Source organism: Aquarana catesbeiana, linkage group LG11 (assembly GCF_042186555.1).
Source record: "Aquarana catesbeiana isolate 2022-GZ linkage group LG11, ASM4218655v1, whole genome shotgun sequence".
NCBI classification, from domain to species: domain Eukaryota; kingdom Metazoa; phylum Chordata; class Amphibia; order Anura; family Ranidae; genus Aquarana; species Aquarana catesbeiana.
The window spans coordinates 204,339,540-204,354,910 of NC_133334.1; the positions used below are offsets into that span (position 1 = coordinate 204,339,540).

General features: G+C 44.5%; 1 protein-coding gene across 1 annotated transcript in view; it reads left to right on the plus strand.

Annotated features, from left to right (window-relative positions):
* The first annotated feature begins 1,763 nt into the window (after positions 1-1,763).
* Positions 1,764-15,371, plus strand: part of SLC12A4 (solute carrier family 12 member 4) — a 420,155-nt gene continuing 406,547 nt past the window's right edge. The window contains exon 1 of the mRNA XM_073605176.1: positions 1,764-2,029. Within this exon, the coding sequence (XP_073461277.1) occupies positions 1,894-2,029 (136 nt within the window). The 5' untranslated portion in view covers positions 1,764-1,893. The remainder of the gene's footprint in view (positions 2,030-15,371) is intronic.

The window sequence follows — 15,371 nt, forward strand, 5'->3', positions numbered from 1 at the left end:
TTTTCTATATTTTTGGACGCATAGAGCGCACTTTTTGGTTAAGTTCTATTGGCAGATAGCATGTCTAATTTGATTGTTTTTTTTTTTTAATGCACAATAAAAAAATTGTGGAGAATAATACTTGGCTGTGTGTTTTACTTCAAATGACAGTTTGGGAGTAGGCAGTCACATTTTCAAAAATACAATGTAAAATTAACAAGGGACACCAACATAGCTGTATCTTTGAGATTAAAACCTACAAGAAAATAGTTTTGTGGTAACTTGGGCAAAAAAAAACAAGCATAATAATATTACATAGTTACATAGTAGGTGAGGTTGAAAAAAGACACAAGTCCATCAAGTCCAACCTATGTGTGTGATTATATGTCAGTATTACATTGTATATCCCTGTATGTTGCGGTCGTTCACTAGATAACACTAGAAAACAAAATAATTTTCAAATACGTTTGCCATAGCTCCATCAGTATCACCAGCAAAGCAGCTTCATTATTATCCCATTAGAGCCCTTGCACACTGGGGCGGGGGGAGGTGTCGGCGGTAAAACGCCGCTATTATTAGCGGCGTTTTACCGTCGGTATGCGGCCGCTAGCGGGGCGGTTTTACCCCCCGCTAGCGGCCGAGAAAGGGTTAAATACCATCGCAAAGCGCCTCTGCAGAGGCGCATTGCCGGCGGTATAGCCGCGCCGTCCCATTGATTTCAATGGGCAGGAGCGGTAAAGGAGCGGTATACACACCGCTCCTTCACCGCTCCGAAGATGCTGCTGACAGGACTTTTTTTACCGTCCTGCCAGCGCATCGCTCCAGTGTGCAAGCCCTCGGGGCTTGCACACTGGGATGACAGCAGCGGCACTTTCGGGGCGGTTTGCAGGCGCTATTATTAGCGCAATAGCGCCTGCAAACCGCCCCAGTGTGCAAGGGCTCTAAAAGAAGAAGAGAATGTGCGCTGCATTTCGCCAATTCATAATTTGTCACGTCACGAATGTTAAATCTCCATTATGAATGCTAGTTTACAAGACCGATCGCTTCCAGCCTGTCCTTTCTTCCGAGCATGCGTGTTTGTACTTTGGACTTTTGTGTGAAGGACTTGTGTACACACGATCCGAAAATCTGACCCTTGTCCGCCGAAAATGTACTAGCCTGCTATCCAACATTTGTTGGCCGAAAGTTGGACAATAATTGTCTGATGGAGCGTACTAACGGTCGGGTTTTAGGCAGGCTGTCATCACACAATTCCTGCCTGAAAATCCGATCGTGTGTACGAGGCTTAACTCTCATGATTTTTTTCGGACGAAAACCGTACTAATTATACGAAAATTGGATGTTGTGTTCACGTACGATTAAAATTTTCTGCACATCCAGGTTTTGTCGTACAAAAAAAAAGAAATTGGATTCGGCTGTCGAAAGCACCATACTAACGATCAGAAAAATGGCAGATCGTTCCGATTTCCGTATCTTATGTACGGGGCTTTACAGCTTCTGGTGGGAGAGCGCTGGCAATTTCGGATTCCAATCTGCACACACCTGAGGAAGAAAGAAGAACAGAGTGATTTGGTATTAAATGAAGGACACTTGGGAGGTAAGTTCTTGTATAGAAGCACTTACAGAAAAAAAAAAGCAGCAAAAGCACAGTGTGTGCGTTACACAGAATAACGGGAAGTTATTGCCTTGTAGAAGTGACAGTTTTCATTACAAATCCAGCGATTGTTTTTATTTTTCTACGTAGAGAAGAAGCTTGTCGTCGTGACGCCCCGTTGCCTGTCTGCTGTGGTCGGGCGGGGAGGAGGAGCTGGAGATGGGAGGAAGTGAGATTCTACTTTTGGAATTTGGTGGAGAAGCGAGCAGGAAGACTGCCCTGCTTTGGTGGCAGATGAAGCGTTAGATCCCGGAGCCGAGATGCCGCACTTCACCGTTGTTCCGGTGGATGACAAGCACAGAGCGGACTATGACGATTTGGAGGGGATCAGCAGAGTGGACTATAGAGAGAAAGGGCAGAGGTCGTGCGATCCCTACGACACTGTCAGCTCGGACGGTAAGTCACTTACTAGGAGCGCTGACGGAGGGTCTTATTTCTCTATATAGTCCCCCAAACTTAAAAATCATCTACATTGGAGTCTACTGGAATGTTCTATGAACTTAGTGCTGGCTGTGCTCCTTGTAGGGTTCTGCATAGGCGAGTTTCATCAAGGAGTGCCGACGGCAAATGTGCTGATCATCCACTGGCAAACTTTGCTGGAAAATGTTATGATTGGTTGAATAATGAAGTTTAATGCCTCATCTCCCATTTTCTAATCTGTTTCTATTTTGTAAGATCGGAAATGATATGTGCATCTACATTTATTTAAGGCCAATTCACTTATAGAGCAGTAGCCAGCAGTTTTTACAATGGAGCAATGCCAGTCAGCGCTAAGACACAGAAAAAATAGTTTGTATGTGTCCTATTCACATTGGTATGGTGCGTTTAATCGAATGTCGCTGTATGCACTGACATGAAGGAACTGTCACTTTTTACATTTAAAGCAGATCTTCACCCTCCCAAGAAAGATCCCGCCTCTTTACCCCTCCCAAGAAAGATCCACCTCTCCACCCCTTCCAATAAAGATCCCGCCTCTCCACCCCTCCCAAGAAGGATCCCGCCTCTCCACCCCTTCCAAGAAGGATCCCGCCTCTTTACCCCTCCCAAGAAAGATCCACCTCTCCACCCCTTCCAATAAAGATCCCGCCTCTCCACCCCTCCCAAGAAGGATCCCGCCTCTCCACCCCTTCCAAGAAGGATCCGCCTCTTTACCCCTCCCAAGAAAGATCCACCTCTCCACCCCTTCCAATAAAGATCCCGCCGCTCCACCCCTCCCAAGAAGGATCCCGCCTCTCCACCCCTTCCAAGAAGGATCCGCCTCTTTACCCCTCCCAAGAAAGATCCACCTCTCCACCCCTTCCAATAAAGATCCCGCCTCTCCACCCCTCCCAAGAAGGATCCCGCCTCTTCACCCCTCCCAAGAAGGATCCCGCCTCTCCACCCCTCCCAAGAAGGATCCCGCCTCTCCACCCCTCCCAAGAAGGATCCCGCCTCTCCACCCCTCCCAAGAAGGATCCCGCCTCTCCACCCCTCCCAAGAAGGATCCCGCCTCTTCACCCCTCCCAAGAAGGATCCCGCCTCTTCACCCCTCCCAAGAAGGATCCCGCCTCTTCACCCCTCCCAAGAAGGATCCCGCCTCTCCACCCCTCCCAAGAAGGATCCCGCCTCTCCACCCCTCCCAAGAAGGATCCCGCCTCTCCACCCCTCCCAAGAAGGATCCCGCCTCTCCACCCCTCCCAAGAAGGATCCCGCCTCTCCACCCCTCCCAAGAAGGATCCCGCCTCTCCACCCCTCCCAAGAAGGATCCCGCCTCTCCACCCCTCCCAAGAAGGATCCCGCCTCTCCACCCCTCCCAAGAAGGATCCCGCCTCTCCACCCCTCCCAAGAAGGATCCCGCCTCTCCACCCCTCCCAAGAAGGATCCCGCCTCTCCACCCCTCCCAAGAAGGATCCCGCCTCTCCACCCCTTCCAAGAAGGATCCCGCCTCTTTACCCCTTCCAATAAAGATCCCGCCTCTCCACCCCTCCCAAGAAGGATCCCGCTTCTCCACCCCTCCCAAGAAGGATCCCGCCTCTCCACCCCTCCCAAGAAGGATCCCGCCTTTCCGCCCCTCCCAAGAAAGATCCCGCCTCTCCGCCCCTCCCAAGAAGGATCCCGCCTCTCCGCCCCTCCCAAGAAGGATCCCGCCTCTCCGCCCCTCCCAAGAAGGATCCCGCCTCTCCACCCCTCCCAAGAAGGATCCCGCCTCTCCACCCCTCCCAAGAAGGATCCCGCCTCTCCACCCCTCCCAAGAAGGATCCCGCCTCTCCACCCCTCCCAAGAAGGATCCCGCCTCTCCACCCCTCCCAAGAAGGATCCCGCCTCTCCACCCCTCCCAAGAAGGATCCCGCCTCTTCACCCCTCCCAAGAAAGATCCTGCCTCTCCACCCCTCCTCTGGCGGAATAGGGCAATTTTTTTTTTTCTTTTGCTTACATTTCTTTTTCCATTGAAAGTCCGCCATGCCTCCCCATGCACATCACTCGCCTTAGGTGAATGATACACACACTGCCCGCAGTGCCTCCCAGGATATGTACGTCACATATCCCAGGAATATTAATATGCTAATTGCCGGTATAGGGAATAGGCGAGGATGCCCAATTGAACAAGCTACAGAAGTTTTTATTTGTTAATATTAAAAACTGGAAGCTCAAGTGCAAAATGAAAACAATACAATCGATGGGGTTACAGTGATGATGCACAATAATTACAAAGCGAATAACCACAATTCTCTGTCAGTAGCACACACATAGACAGAGTAGTATCCAACACGTTTCAAGATATTACGTTGTTCCTCTTCTTCAGGGGTAAGTGGTTATGGTTACACAATAGTATCATAAAGATACAGAATATATATATATATATATATATATATATATATATATATATATATATATATATATATATATATATATATATATATATATATATATATATATATATTATGATACAGAAAATATATATGTTCAATATATATATATATATATATATATATTGAACATATATATTTTCTGTATCATAATATATATATATATATATATATATATATATATATATATATATATATATATATATATATATATATATATATATATATATATATATATATATATATATATATATATATATATATATATTCTGTATCTTTATGATACTATTGTGTAACCATAACCACTTACCCCTGAAGAAGAGGAACAACGTAATATCTTGAAACGTGTTGGATACTACTCTGTCTATGTGTGTGCTACTGACAGAGAATTGTGGTTATTCGCTTTGTAATTATTGTGCATCATCATCATTTTTATTTGATGCAGATGTCCAGGATAGAGATATATATATATATATATATATATATATATATATATATATATATATCTCTATCCTGGACATCTGCATCAAATAAAAACAAGGAGTTTTGCCACCATAGGTTACCAAGAGTCCAGAATGTGCGGGGCAAGGGGGTCCAACTCAAACTACCCACAAGGGGCAGAGAACCCAACTCCAAAGGGAACGCCACACCATAGGCCAGGGATGTAGTAAATCTAAGCCTTTACCCTAGGTTCACATATGTGCGATGCGGGAACCAGCGCTGCATCGCTTCTCTCCCGCAGACAGTTCACAATGCCTTCTGCGAACCCAGTTTAGTTCAGATTGCAGTGCGAACTGTGAACTCGCACAAGAATCGTATTGCATAGGTAAGAACACCCATGCGATCCGATTCTAGTGCAGGGAAAAACAAGTCCCTTCACCTTTTTCTGTGCGAATCACTTGCGAGTTCAGCCATACAACTGTCATTTATTATACTATAATCTATTATACTGTATTTAATTGACACCTGCAGTGCGGGTGCGAATCACATGCAATCTCTGAGATCGGGTTAGTGTGAACCCAGGCTCAAGGTATAGGGAGCTAGATAGATACCGTATTTATCGGCATATAACACGCACAGGCGTATAACACGCACATTCATTTTAAGAGGGAAGTTTCAGGAAAAAAACTTAAATTTTAAATAAGGAACTTTGAAGCAAAATAAGGGTCAGTGCCCATCTGCAGCCTCACCATTGCCTTCAATGCAGCCTGATCAATGCCCACCTGCAGCCTCATAAGTGCCATCAATGCAGCCTTATTAGTCCACATCAATGCAGCAGCCTCGCCATCGCCATCAATGCAGCAGCCTCGCCATCGCCATCAATGCAGCAGCCTCGCCATCGCCATCAATGCAGCAGCCTCGCCATTGCCATCTATTGACTTCCTATTACAGAGGCCGCCAAGTAAACAGGAGATTCTCACTGTATGTAATCTGACGGCACTCGTCAATCCCCCCCCGCCCATTGCCTCCGAGGCAGCCGAAATTTAAGTATTGGCGTATAACACGCACACGCTATTTGCACCCGATTTTCATGGTGAAAAAGTGAGTGTTATACGCTAATAAATACAGTAACTCCAGAATACCAAAACCTGGGATACAAGCACAAGAGTTTCATTCATAAACTTGGAACATATCGTCCAGAGGAAAAAGGGATCAAGGAAGATTTTCAACAGTACCTCTATTGAAAGAGTCTGCAGTGGTACACAGTGAATGGAGATAGCCTGTCTTGTCCAGTGTGGTGCACTATGTAGGTCTGGATGCTCTGAAGGGCAGCTTACCATACATATCCCAGGAGGAGTAGGCTTTCATTAAAGGAGAGGAGGAGGGGCGGGCTTAATGGCGTGTTATCGTAAGGCCCGCCCGCTGAACCTTGAAGAGTCGGCGGGCTTCTCGATGATGATAGGTAGAACGCAGTGGCACGGGAAGGAGCTGTGGCCAGGCATGAGGTGATCTTAGTGGGTCAACCCTGGATCCACTGCATGGGTGAGTATCTGAAATGTGCAGTAATTGAGGGGGGGGGAACGGGGTGGTCAGCCAGAGTTCCTCTTTAACCCCTTGGCGCCGGCCGTACGCAAATATTTATTTATTTCAGGTATTTAATTCAGATACATTGTACATTCATATCAGTCCCTGCCCTCAAGGAGCTTACAACCTAAAGTCCCTAACACACATTCATACATACTAGGGCCAATTTAGACAGGATCTGATTAACCTACCAGCATGTCTTTAGAGTAAATATGCGGCCTCTCGACGCCTGGTCCTGAGCGCAGAGGGCCGCATATTTGTGTGAATTGCTGCCAGTACACCTGTGCTGAGAGCGAGCGTGCTGCACCCTCCCGACACAGTTATTATAGCCTAACTGAAAGCTTCCGATCGCTCCTTGCTATCGGGAGTTTTCAGAGCACATGACAGCCAATCACGACGGTTACGTGATCGTCAGCTCCGCCTCCTGGCATCATAAACTTCTTAAAGGGCCGTAAGGCGCCAAGAGGTTAAAACAAAGTTGAGTAAAAAAAAGAAAACTGTGTTATGCACTGAAATACGCATCATAGCACCCCATGCTAGTTCCCTGCAGCCAAGACTTGTACCTACAGGCAAGCCTATACCTGGAGGGAATGTGAATATTTCCTAAAGTTGCACAGTTTAGGAGTTCTTAAGTGCGCATGCAGCCAATGACAGTGTTGGACCTTCAGAGCCCATGCCGGAAACGGCGGCTCCCACGTGAATGCGTGGGAATGACGTCATCACTGCTCTGGAACCCAGAAGACACCCCCGAGGGAAGATGTCAGCCGTCTCAGCAGTGAGCAGGTGCCGATGGAGGGGCTTCGTTCCAAGGTAAGTATTTCATAATGTGCTAGTATGTGATGCATACTAGCACATTATGCTGTTGTCTTACAGGTTTTGCGTTTTTTTAATTATTATTTATTTTTCAGTGGTTTACAACTGCTTTAAAGAATAAGCTCACTTTTTAAAAGAAAATTGTAAATGCACAATTTTTTGCAGGTAAAAAAATGTGCATTTATTTTATTTCTTTTTGAAGAATGTAAAGCATTGCACCAGTGATCAGCAGATTGGTGGTGCCATGCAGGTCTCCTTCAGATTTGTTAGTGTATCTGTGTCCCCTTACAAATGGGCAGGCAGATAAAATCTGACAGGAAGAATCAATGAACTACCACAGCGCCGTGGTAGTTCATTGAGAACTACAATCCACACAGCTGTGTGAATGAATGACGTGGCCATGCGGGCGGAGCCCCGCACGGCCGTGCTGATTTCAAAAAGTGACAGCTATTACGGGGAACTTCTTCCATACTGCTGTCACAGGGGAGTGCAGGGGGAATATGTTGTATGTTCCACCCCAAAAACAGGTGGAACGTATAACATGTTCCTAAAGGTGAACTTATCTGTTAACAATAATATGCAGTGCTAAAGCAACAAAAATGAAACCATAAATACAAACGAAAAAGGAAAAAAAAGTACAACGTATCAGTCCCGCAAAATATGTATAGGCAGTCCCTGGGTTACATACCAGATTGGCTCTGTTGATATGTTCTTAAGGTGGTTGTAAACCGCTGCACTTTTCTTTTTTTTGTCTTACCTGCAAGGCAAAGGCATAATGTGCTAGTATGCATCACATACTAGCACATTATGTGAAATTTACCTCAAAACAAAGCCTTCCAGCTAGAGACAGCGTTCATCTTCCCCCGTCTTTATTCCGGGCATGTGCACGGCACAGGGCTCTGAGGAAACGGCATGGGCGGCCAATCCTTCAGGGCACATGCGCTAGTAGTGATTTCACTGGCTGCATGTTCAGTAGATATCTCCTAAACCAATTTTCCTCAACTCCAGTCCTCAAGTACCCCCAGCAATGATTTTCAGATTTCCCTCAGATGAAACGGCTGTGGTAATTACTAAAGCAGTAAAACCGATCAAATCACCCGTGCAAAAAATGAAAAGCCTGAAAACATGACCTGTTGGGGGTACTTGAGGACTGGAGTTGAGAAGCATTGTCCTAAACGGTGCATGTTTAAGAAATATTTACACTACCTATAGGTAAGCCTTATTCTATGCTTACCTATAGGTAAAACTTAAATATGGAAGTTTACTTCCTCTTTAAAGAGGAACTGCAGTCTGCTCATATAATTTGTAATAAAAACATCTTTCCATTCTGAAGCTTCCCTCCAGCCACTTTGCATGTTATTTTATATATACAGTACTGTGATTCTGTACTTGCCAAATATGCTGCAGAAATCTAGCTCCACTGAGTCTGGCTGCAACCATTTTAACTGTGGGCAGCTTCCTGCATTTACACAGAGGCACACCTCTAGCTCCGCTGCTCTCATTGGCCCTCTTATGACTCACCTCCTCCCCCTTCCTGGCAAACTCTCAGTAGAGTGAGAGAGAGAGCTGTGCATGATGTCATAAGCCTAGGCTTTTTACCAGACAAGAAACAGGACGTGGGCTATATAAGGTATTTACTGGCAGAAAAAAAAAATGTTTTACTATCCAAAATTAAAACAACAAGGGCAGAAGATTTAATAAATGGGAAAAAAATGACTGAAGTTCTGCTTTAAGTTAAATTTGCATGTACGTTGGAACAGGTAAATTGTTTAAGTGTAACTCCAATAGGGAATAGCAATAGCAAAAGGAAGGGTTAACACCCCTGTAACATTTGTTTTGCTGTCTGTGCTGTTCAGAAGATTACACCTCACTTTCTGTCCCTGTGACAATTTGATTTGGAAACTTTGAGTTGTCGTGGAAACAAGGATTGGTGGTCAAACTTCAGTGGAGACACCTTTTTCCCTAACTATTCTTACAGGAGTGATTTTCCCTTCCTAGGGGTAGATTTCCCCTCACTTCCTGTTGTCTCCCTCCATTTGTAAGTATGTATCATGCTTAAAGCGAAGTTCCACCGATCGGAATCCTCCCCCCTCCGTTGCCTTGGCACCTTTCAGGGGGGGTGGGGAGCAGATACCTGTCAAATCTGCTCCCACGTGCCCACTTCTGGGCAGCGAACTACGCAATGTCCGGCACCTCCCCCCCCGCTGTCTTCTGGGAGACATACAGGTCCCAGAAGACAGCAGGGACCATTCAGATCACGCAGCGCGACTCGCGCATGTGCAGTAGGAAACAGGCTGTGAAGTCGCAAGGCTTCACTTCCTGTTTCCCTTAGTAAGGATGTCGGCGCCTGCACCCGGAGCCGATCCGTCGTGGGCACCCTGGACAGGTAAGTGTCCATATATTAAAAGTCAACAGCTGCAGTATTTGTAGCTGCTGACTTTTAATTTTTCTTTCCCAGGCGGAACTCCGTTTTAAGTCGGATGTATGTAACTCAAGGACTGCCTGTATACACCACAATGTTTAAACAGAATGAAATAATCTTTTGTATAAACATGAGAAACAATGTGTCCAATTTAGTGAGACAAAGTCCACAGCCTCTGTAACCCCTTGCTTGCAGATCCTATAAAGCTTCTTATCTCTTATTTACTACCACTGTGACTAACATACACACTATAAGAAAATCAGACAAATGATCGTCTGGTTTATTATTCTTGTACGACACGGGCTTTATTTTTGTTGTTTATTGTTTCTAATCATGCTCAGTCTTTCATATTCATATTTGATTTTTCTCATACAAAAACAGTACACTTTAAACAAACATCGTTGGTTCTGTTCTTGACATACGTGAAAGATTTTCCCATTGTAAATAAGTCTGAATCGGATGTCGAAAGTTTTGAACACACTATATGAAAATCGAAAAATTGTGCCTTGTACGGGGATCTGCCTATGTAAACAAGGCGGATCCCTGTTCTGACAGGGGACAATATGGAGATCTGCTGTTCCTAGTTATCAGGAACAGCGATCTCTGTGTTGTCCCAGTGAGCCCAGCCCCCGCACAGTTAGAACACACCCAGGGAACACAGTTAACCCCTTGATCGCCCCCTAGTGTTAACCCCTTTCCTGCCAGTGTCATTTATACATTGATCAGTGCATTTTTTTAGCACTGATCACTAGAGCTGCACGTTTCTGGCTAAAATGAGAATCACAATTTTTTTTTTGCTTAGAATAAAGATCACGATTCTCGCAGCGTAACATCATCTTTCACATACAAAAAAATTGGGCTAACCTTACTGTTTTTTATTTTTTAAATTAAAGTGAATTTTTTCCAAAAATATTGCGTTTGAAAGACCGCTGTTGTGTAACAAAATATTGCAACAACCACCATTTTATTCTCTAGGGTCTCTGCTTAAAAATAATGTTTGGGGGTTCTAAGTAATTTTCTAGCAAAAAATGCTGATTTTAACTTGTAAGCAGCAAGTGTCAGAAAAGGGTTTTGTGTTTAAAGAGAAAAAACACTGCAAAAATTAAAAGATAGCAGCTACACATACTGCAGCTGCTGACTTTAAATAATAGGACACTTACCTGTCCTGGAGTCCAGCGATGTCGGCATTGCAGCTGATGTTTCCATCAGCTGTCTGGTGCTGCCGCTGCCATTGCAGGTAAGGGAACCTGGCAGTGTAGCATTACCACTTCACGCCGGGTCCCTACTGTGCATGTGCGAGGCTCCGCTGAGCTCTCCTTGTTGGCCGGCGGCAGGGGAAGGAGGAGGGAGCCGAGCTGCTGGCGTAATTTGCCATGGCCTGCACTCCCCAAAGTGGACAAAGACAGGTATCCGCTCCCCCCCCCAAAAGGTGCCAAATGTGGCATCGGAGGGTGGGAGGAGGCAAATGAGCGTAAGTTCCTCTTTTGGGTGGAACTCCGGTTTAAGTGGTTAAACTGACCTCTTTAACAGACCAAAGTTCATTCCTTTGATCTAAGAACGAAATGTTACTTTGTTTATAGTTATCGGCAATGTTGAGATAAACTTGGTAGGCTGCCTGGATTTTTTAATTTTTTGTCAGCTGTCAGAAGTGATCAGAGAACTTTCTGCACTTGTTAGAATTGGGAAATGCTGTTTTAAGATCGAGAGGGGAGTAGAATCGTGATTTAGATTCTTAATGATTAATCGTGCAGCTCTTCTGATCACTGTAATAATGTTACTGGTCCCCAAAAAGTGTCACTTGGGGTCAAATTTGTTCGCCGCAACGTCGCAGTTCCCCACCATTACCAGTAAAAACATTTTTTAAAAAATAAGTCAATATATCTATCCCCCATTTTGTAGACGCTATAACTTTTGCGCAAACCAATAAATATACGCTTATTGCATGTTTTTTTTTTTTTTTTTTTTTTACCAAAATATGTAGCAGAATACATATTGGCCTAAACTGATGAATACTTTTTTGTTTTTTTTTGTTTTGTTTTATAGCGCAAAAAATAAAAACCGCAGAGGTTATCAAATACCACCAAAAGAAAGCTTTATTTGTGGGGGAAAAAAAGGACATCAATTTTGTTTGGGTACAACGTCGCACGACCGCCAGTTAAAGCGATGCAGTGCTGTATCGCAAAAAATGGCTTGGTCATTAAGGGGGTAAATCCTTCCGGGACTAAAGTGGTTAATCAAGAGTGCTGCCCACCACCAGCTCTTGGATATAAACTCACTGGCTAGGACTGCCCAAAATGAAGCAAATTGGGCTCAAATAGCAGTTTTCACATGGATGGATGGACAGATGCATGACAGCGTCTCCCACTTTAGCCCTCACCCAAGGTGTCTCACAACACCGACTCCTAATCAAATAGACGTGGATATGCCAAAAAATATTAATAAAACAAAAAACATGCTTTGTTTTTATGTGAGTGTATAATTTAAAAAAAAAAAAAGATCACCCCAGATGGCAGTAGTAGTGATCCTCACTCCTCCCAGCAGCTGCCTGTGTGTTCCAATATACAAGCGGCAGCTCTCACAACACCACCCGCTGCTGATCCCCACTGGCTCGTCCCTGCTGGCCACGTGTTTCGTCAGGAAAGCCACTTTCTCAAGGGTTTAGGAAAGTATACGTGTGTGTTCCATTTATCCCCCTCCAGGCCCTGACATCTTAAAGCAGTATCTCTTTGACTAGCACATGTTGGCAAGCGCTGCATCTGCTTACAATACCAGTTCAAACATTTTTTTTAGAGTTCCAAAAAGATTAAAAAATAAAAACCACAGGATACACTGGCAATATAACAGAATAGATATCTATCTCATGTAAACCAGTAACCATATAAGTAAACCGATATATATACCTAAATACATATCATTATCTGAAATTTGGTCAAGATACAGTGCTTGAAAAAATATTCGTACCTTGAAATTTTCCACATTTTGTCATGTTACAATCAAAAACATGAATGTATTTTATTGGGATTTTATATGATAGACCAACACAAAGTGGCACATAATTGTGAAGTGGAAGGAAAATGATAAATGGTTTTCCAAATTTTTTACAAATATGTGAAAAGTGTGGCATGTATTTGTAGTCAGCCCCCTTTACTCTGATGATACCCCTAACTAAAATAGTGGAACCAATTGCCTTCAGAAGTCACCTAATGAGTAAATAGAGTCCACCTGTGTGTGATTTAATCTCCGTATAAATACAGATGTTCTGTGAAGCCCTCAGAGGTTTGTTAGAGAACCTTAGTGAACAAACAGCATTATGAAAGCCAAGGAACACACCAGACAGTTCAGGGATAAAGTTGTGGGGAAGTTTAAAACAGCGTTAGGTTATAAAAAATACCCCAAGCTTTGAACATCTCAGAGCACTGTTCAATCCATTGTCTGAAAAAGAGTATGGCACAACTGCAAGCCTACCAAGACATGGCCGTGCACCTTGACTGACAGACCGGGCAAGGAGAGTATTATTAAGAGAAGCAGCCAAGAGGCCCATGGTAACTCTGGAGGAGCTGCGGAGATCCACAGCTCAGGTGGGAGAATCTGTCCACAGGACAACTATTAGTCGTGCACTCCACAAATCTGGTCTTGATGGAAGAGTGACAAGAAAGCCATTGTGGAAAGTAAGCCATAAGAAGTCCCGTTGCCATGTGGGAGACACAGCAAACATGTGGAAGAAGGTGCTCTGGTCAAATACGACCAAAATTAAACTTTTTGGCCTAAAAGCAAAATGCTATGTGTGGTGGAAAACTAACACTGTACATCACCCTGAACACACCATTCCTACCGTGAAACCGTGGTGGCAGCATCATGTTGTGGGGATGCTTTTCTTTAGCAGAGACAGGGAAGCTGGTCGGAGTTGATGGGAAGATGGATGGAGCCAAATAAAGGGCAATCTTAGAAGAAAACGTGTTAGAGTCTGCAAAAGACTTGAGACTGGGGTGGAGGTTCACCTTCCAGCAGGACAACGACCCTAAACATCCAGCCAGAGCTACAATGGAATGGTTTAGATCAAAGCATATTAATGTGTTAAACTGGCCCAGAGGAAATCCAATTGAGAATCTGTGGCAAGGTTTGAAACTTGCTGTTCACAGATGCTCTCCATCCAATCTGAGAGAGCTTGAGCTATTTTGCAAAGAAGAATGGGCAAAAATGTCACTCTCTAGATGTGCAAAGCTGGTAGAGACATCCCCAAAAAGACTTGCAGCTGTAATTGCAGGGAAAGGTGGTTCTACAAAGTATTGACTTAGGGGGCTGAATACAAATGCATGCCACACTTTTCTGATATTTATTTGTAAAAAATATTGAAAACCATTTATCGTTTTCACTTTAATGTTATTGCTATCACAAGGGGGTGACATGATCTTAATACTGTATTAGCGATCAGGTCGCTCAACAGTATGGATCACTTTTACGTAAACGCCCATCACCATTTGAGAAAAATCACATGTACAAAAGTATTCACAGCCTTTGCTCAATACTTTGTTGAAAAACCTTTGGCACCAATGACAGCTTCAAGTCTTTTTGAGTATGACGCTACAAGCTTGGCACACCTATTTTTGGGCAGTTTCTCCCATTCTTTTTTGCAGGACCTCTCAAGCTCCATCAGGTTGGATGGGGAGCACAGCCATTTTTGGATCTCTCCAGAGATGTTCAATCGGGCTGAAGCCTGGGCTCTGGCTGGGCCACTCAAGGACATTCACAGAGTTGTCCCGTAACCACACCTTTGTTTTCTTGGCTGTGTGCTTGGGGTCATTGTCCTCTTGGAAGATGAACTTTTGCTCCAGTATGAGGTCCAGAGTGCTCTGGAACAGGTTTTCATCAAGGATGTCTCTGTACTGCATTAATCTTTCCCAATATCCTGACTAGTCTCCCAGTTCCTGCTGCTGAAAAACATTCCCACTGCATAATGCTGCAACCACCATGCTTCATTTTATGGATGATATTGGCCAGGTGATGGAGCTGCATGATTAATCGTTAAGAATCAAAATCGCGATTCTTTTCCCTTCCCGATCTTCAAAACAGAATTTCATGATTCTTCTTCCTTCAGGTGCTTTTTGGAAACTCCAGGTGGGCTGTCATGTGTCTTTTTACTGAGTGGGTTTTGTCTGACCACTCTACCATACAGGCCTGATTGGTGGAGTGCTAAAGAGATGGTTGTTCTTCTGGAAGGTGCTCTCTCCACAGAGAAATGCTTGAGCTTTTTCAGAGTGACCATCGGGTTCTTGGTCACCTCTCTGACTAGGGCCCTTCTCCTCCGATCGCTCAGCTTGGCTGGGCGGCCCGTTCTAGGAAGAGTCCTGGTGGTTCCAAACGTCTTCCATTTATGGATGATTGAGGCCACTGTGCTCATTGGGACCTTCAATGCTGCAGACATTTTTCTGTACCCTTCCCCAGGTCTGTGCCTTGATACAACCCTGTCTCAGGGGTCTACAGACAATTCCTTGGACTTCATGGCTTGGTTTGTGCTCTGACATGCACTGTTAACTGTAGCACCCTATATAGACAGGTGTGTGTGCCTTTCCAAATCATGTCCAATCCACTGAATTTACTACAGGTGGACTCCAAGTTGTAGAAACTTCTCAAG